The sequence below is a fragment of the Physcomitrium patens genome, chromosome 17 (assembly GCF_059467195.1).
Source record: "Physcomitrium patens ecotype Gransden chromosome 17, ASM5946719v1, whole genome shotgun sequence".
NCBI classification, from domain to species: domain Eukaryota; kingdom Viridiplantae; phylum Streptophyta; class Bryopsida; order Funariales; family Funariaceae; genus Physcomitrium; species Physcomitrium patens.
In genome coordinates this window covers 16,069,874-16,075,299 of record NC_143426.1, presented here as the reverse complement: position 1 = coordinate 16,075,299, position 5,426 = coordinate 16,069,874, and the positions used below count along the sequence as shown (strand labels likewise).

Sequence of the window (5,426 nt, the reverse complement as noted above, 5' to 3'; positions counted from 1 at the left end):
TGCTCCACCGCACAACCCCCTCGCTGCCTCTCTGCCCGCCTCCTTCCCACATACGCATTTGCTTCCCCCTTCCTCCTCCCTCCTCCTCTCCTGTCTGCTCTCCGCTCTCCGCTCTCTCCCTCCCTCCCTCCTGCTACTACTCCCCTCTCGCTATTGCTGGTCTGCATGAGCGTCACACCGATGCTGATGATACGCCCCTTTCCCTCTCCCTTCCCCGTCCTTATCCTCCCCCTCCCTCCTTCCCTTCCCTCCTCCTCTACCTTCTTCCTCTAGTCCTCCTCCATTCCTCTCCTGCAGCAGCATTGCATTTCTTCGCCTCTGTGCTGCCATCGCTCTTTGTCATGACTGCCGCTGCTGCCCCTTTTAGCCGCCGCCCTCTCTTTGCCTTCCCCTAATCTCTCTTCCTCTCTTCGTCCTTCGGTCTTCGCCATCCCGCAGTAAGTGCTCTCCACCTCCTGGATCGCCCTTCAGATTGCCGTAGCACATTGCCTTCTACTTGCATTCTCACAAATGTTTGTATCTGTCCATGTTCCTTTCGAAACTCTATTCTTTCGTCTCGCATGAGATCAGTTCGGGTTCCTCCTGCTGTTGTTTCAGTGTTCGCTCTTCTAGTACTTTTCGTCGTACGTTTCTTCTTCTCTTCAGTCGAGGTGATTCTCTTTTAGTTGCACGGTCTTCCTTCTCGCGGCGAGTAGATAAACAATCTAGCGATGGGGCTTAGTATGAACATAGAAAGTAAGATCTCAGACTTTCTTGTCACGTTTAAGTATCTAAAAGATGAGCGATCTGATATTGTCGTGGATAGTACTTAGTGAATAGGTTGAGAGCTTTTAAAATCTTTGATTCAATATCCTTATTCCAATTGATTCTCGCAATCAGTATGAAACTCTGAAGAAGGATCTGATAATTCATTATCATTCGAATCTAAAAACTTTGCCCAGGTAATTACAGTTGTGGATATCTTCATGACTCTTGCTTTCGCCATTGTTTTACTGGAATGTGCAGAAATTTTAGGGCTGGTTCAAACATATCGGGTGAAAGTACGACTTTAGTGCCAAAGTCTCGCCTGTTTTTAGGTATCAACTTTTTTTGATGTTGATGATGCTTAAGCTGCATTATCACCTCCACATACTCCGTGAAGACTTCGATCTCTGAATCTTGGAATCGATTGTCATTACGCCACTGCTGTGGGGATTAACAAGTTTCACTTCCCATTTTTTGCACCTATCTTTTCCTTCAGACTTTTTTTTTTTGTTGTTTTGTTGTTTTGTTGTTTGTCCTTCAAAAGGACAGATCTAGGTTAAGATGGATCCTTTCCTTCATTAGGACGAATTAAATAAATTGTTCAACCTCTTTGCTTAGGTAGAGTATTGTGTTTGCTAAGTCTCGGGTTTGTATTGACACATTTTATTCTTCCAGAGAAACAGTAGATTGAGCGACAATGAGTGATTCGTCAAGATTGTCGGAGAAAGTGAACGGGTTACTCCTGGGACATTCCAATGCAGCCGGTGAGAAGTCCTCCATAAGATCTGCGGCAACTGCTGCTGCAGCTGCCTACGCATGGAGAAAGTCCTCAAAATCGAAGGATAAAAATGTAGCCAGATCCAGTCTAACAGTAGTACCATCGAGACCGTCTATAGAGGGTTTCGTGGCTACCACAAATGGAAATCCTTCTCCTCCCGTATTAGGGAGGAGACTTTCGACCCCTGGGGTTGCCTTAACGCATCAACTTTCTTTTGGGTCAAGAGATGTTGAATCGGGTCCTGATATGGCAGTAGATTCTAGAAGCGTGTTGAACGAAGCCAGGGCAAAGCTTGCGACTGTCGAGAAAAAAACAGTAGACCAATGGAGAAAAGCCGCGGCAGAAGCTAAGGCTCTTTCGAAAGTTGAGAAAGGAGAAGAGAGAATTTTGCAACTAGAGCACCAGTTGTCAGTAATGGAAGACGAATTGAGGGACGCTGCATTGATTGAGGTTGCATTGTATTCTGTCGTGGCTGAGCATGGAAGTTCGGCCCATAAAGTTCACACCCCTGCACGGCGCCTCTCAAGGTTTTACAAGTATGCGTTCAAGAATTGGAGTCTTGAGAGAAGAGCGGCTATTGCCAAGAATATAGCCTCCGGACTCGTTCTGGTTATTCGGGCATGCGGTAACGATGTCCCAAGGTCTTGCACTGCATCTCCTGCCTTCATGCATCCGTCACGAATTAGTGTACCTGGTTTCAGATGTTGGTGTTGGCAGGGTGCTAGAGACAATGTCATTGTAAATGTTCGTCGTGCTAAGAAGCTTGTGCCACTGATTACTTTTCTCATTTTATATCGTTTTGTGTTCTGCGCAGACTGACGTATTGGTGGTCGAATGTGGTCGTTCTAAGAGAAATTATTAGCCACTCCTGTGAGGATAGTGATGTAGGTTCCACCGCCATCGATGGAGACGCCGATTCCTCACTCAGCAATGACTTTCAAGCTCGAGCCTTCCGGTCACAACAATTACGGAAGTCAAAGAGTGATGTTAGTTACCTTTTAAGCCCCCAAGGAGCTAATAAAGATTGGCGAACTTCTGCGATGCTTATGACAACCCTTTTCAGAATAGAGACTTGGCTACATGCCCGAGTTCTGGAATCTGTGTGGTGGCAGGTATACAGTCACGATGGTCCTTCATTATTGCTTACAAGATTATACAGTACACAAGGTTCTGGGGTTCCATATTCGACGAATGCTTCAGAATAGTGAATTAGAGCTGTTTTGATAGTACTACTAAACAGGCGGTGCACGTCTGGATTGTTCGATTCCAAGAAACCACTGATTCCTCAATTTTAAAGATCGATTTTGTTACCAAGTGTGGTTGCTACCTTGTAACCAACGATTCCAGTGAACAATGAGCAATTCACTTCTCCCGTGTCTGCTTCTGTGTTCACAGGCGATTACTCCACGGATGCAACTTGGGGGAATGCATAAAACAAGTATGAAGGGCAGTTGTGCTGATTTGAATGGTGACTTGAGCAAGTTTGCCGGTGATGCAAGAGATTTTGCAAATAAAGCGAATTACAATAGTCGCAAGTTAGGTGATACCCGTCAAGGAAATATATCAGTGGAAATTTGGAAAAGGGCGTTCACGGATGCCCTTAAGAGGCTCTGCCCTCTTCAAGGAGAGGAGTTAGAATGTGGCTGCTTGCCGGCATTAAACAGAATGGTAAGTTAATGATCGTTCAGTACCTGATTTTGCTGCATTATTTGATTTAAGTGCATGTGTTCCGCGGAGTTTCTTGGGCTTTGCCTTGCGTTTTTCAACATGGGAAAGTTAGTTATTCTAGTCCTCTGATTCCTGTGCTCGGCGGTGGATTTCTCTGTATTGGTTGCTTCAACAACTGAAATCAGAAACTTGCCTCCTGCAGGTTATCGAAAAATGTGTAGCTCGGCTCGATGTAGCCATGTTCAATGGAATCCTGCGTGACCCCGAAGACGATGCCCCAACGGATCCTTTGGCTGATCCAATTACTGATCTTTCGGTTCTTCCAATTCCAATTGGGAACCTCACCTTTGGAGCTGGATCTCATTTGAAAAATGTGGTACGTAACCTCTTCAGGATGAACTTGCACTTTATGGACATTTAAGAAGTTATGGAGGCCTGAAGTTGTGACATATGTATAAATGAGATTTATACATATGCCAATTAGATTTGGTAATCTAATTGGACCGCTCTCATGTCCAGGTGGTGAACTGGTCAACGTGGTTGTCTGCTTTAGTGAGCTGTAAAGACCGCGTACCAGCTGAGTTCAAATCATCTCTGCCGGAAGATGCTGAAGAAGAGGAGCCTGTTCAGTTCAATCTTCTCAAAGCTACGGGAGATCTGCTTATGCTTCCCAAGGATATCCTTCTCGATCCTGAGATCAGGAAAGAGGTATATCATGCAATTTCCAATTTGCTAAATTTAATAACTCATCTGGGCATCCATTTCGTCAATACTTCAATTCTAATGATTGTCCACATATTGTTCTTTTAATTTTTATATTAATTTTTGAAAAATAAATATTTTGAGAATGGAGCTCTCAATGTTCTAGTTCAATATTCTATGTTCTATTTCGGAAATCACACTGAACATCGGTATTTCGGTTTTTTTACTAGTTACTTTATCAGGTTATTCAATGGGTGTTCTTTACATAGATCCACAGTTACTTATTCGCACTTCACGGTGTTGGAATGCGAAGAGAACTTTGACGTGGCATAAATATTCTCAGTCGAACGAAAAACAGCGTAGTTCAATACAGGTTCCATTTACAGCATATTATAACAGAATAAAGCTCATTCTTAATTTGAACGACGATGTGCCAGGTTTGTCCAGGGCTCAACTTACCACTCATACGGCGAGTGTTGGCCAACTTCGTTCCGGACGATTTCTCTCCTGATCCGATTTCACCAGGCCTTCTGAACGCTCTGGCTACCGAGGTAATTAGTGTGCCTTCTGTAAAGGCACTAAGTAGGACTTGGGTGATCAAATCCTTATTCTATGCTAGAATTTAAGCATATCTTACCAATTCAATTTCTAACACCTACGATAATGACTTAATAGAAGTGGCAAATAGATAGGATGTATCGAGGGACTCAGTTTGGAAAATAGTAGTGTACTGCATTGATTCCTGCAGTTGCTGAAGTACATGTGGTTTGGCAGGTGGCAAACGAGAGAAGGAAATTTGGGGAGGATGATATTAGTCCAGATGACATCGCCATGGCTTGTGTACCTCCAGTGGTTTACTCGCCACCACCTACGAGCTTTGTGAAGCTATGGATCGGAGAGCCTGCAAACTCCAAGGAGTGGGGAAGAAGTGCGTCCTCAGCCTTGCGGAAGGGTTATACAAGTGATGATGAGTTGGATGAATTCGATAATCCCCTGTCTCTCTTGCAAGATAAGCCTAGGTATGTAAGTGAGAATGGCAGTGGGAAAAAGAAGAAAAGAGACGATTTGGGAGCATCCCGGTTTCACCTACTGAAAGAGGTGTGGGCAAATCCATGATCAGATTGCGCCTCAGATGGGTTTAAATCTTAGATATCAACGACTTATCTGAGATGCAGTCTTTAAAGTGTACAGTTTATAGCGTGTATGTTTTGGAAGAGAACCGTTCTTATAATTTCTTTCTGTTCGGGATTTTGTGTTCTGGTATAGTCCTCTACTATAATGATTCCTTCAGGACTACAGTACCATTGGTGTATGCTATCTTGCACCCTGTTATAAATACTGAGTTTCAAGCTATTGTTAGGCTATTCCAAAGTACAGAAGATTTCGAATGATGATCTTTTAGTAGTAGAATTAGTAGATCTATAATAGATAATCCAATTGGGTTGCATACTTGCCAACCTAAAGATTAACCAACTCAGATTTATTGTATGTTTCTTCCAGACTCATGGATAATCGACAACTATATTGGCTTGTA

At 43.6% G+C, this 5,426-nt stretch overlaps 1 protein-coding gene across 2 annotated transcripts; it reads left to right on the top strand.

Moving 5' to 3' along the window:
* Nucleotides 1-295: 295 nt before the first annotated feature.
* LOC112294769 (uncharacterized) lies at nt 296-5,426 on the top strand. 2 transcript variants are annotated; one of them, XM_024545586.3, is made up of 9 exons: nt 297-437; nt 1,006-1,076; nt 1,420-2,163; nt 2,337-2,634; nt 2,918-3,190; nt 3,393-3,566; nt 3,710-3,898; nt 4,330-4,443; nt 4,667-5,426. In XM_024545586.3, the coding sequence occupies exons 3-9, from the start codon at nt 1,442-1,444 to the stop codon at nt 5,006-5,008; spliced, it is 2,112 nt and encodes a 703-aa protein (XP_024401354.1). In that variant the 5' UTR covers nt 297-437; nt 1,006-1,076; nt 1,420-1,441; the 3' UTR covers nt 5,009-5,426. The 2 variants fall into 2 exon arrangements, with proteins under 2 accessions (XP_024401355.1, XP_024401354.1); XM_024545587.3 differs by lacking the exon at nt 1,006-1,076 and having other exon boundaries at nt 296-437.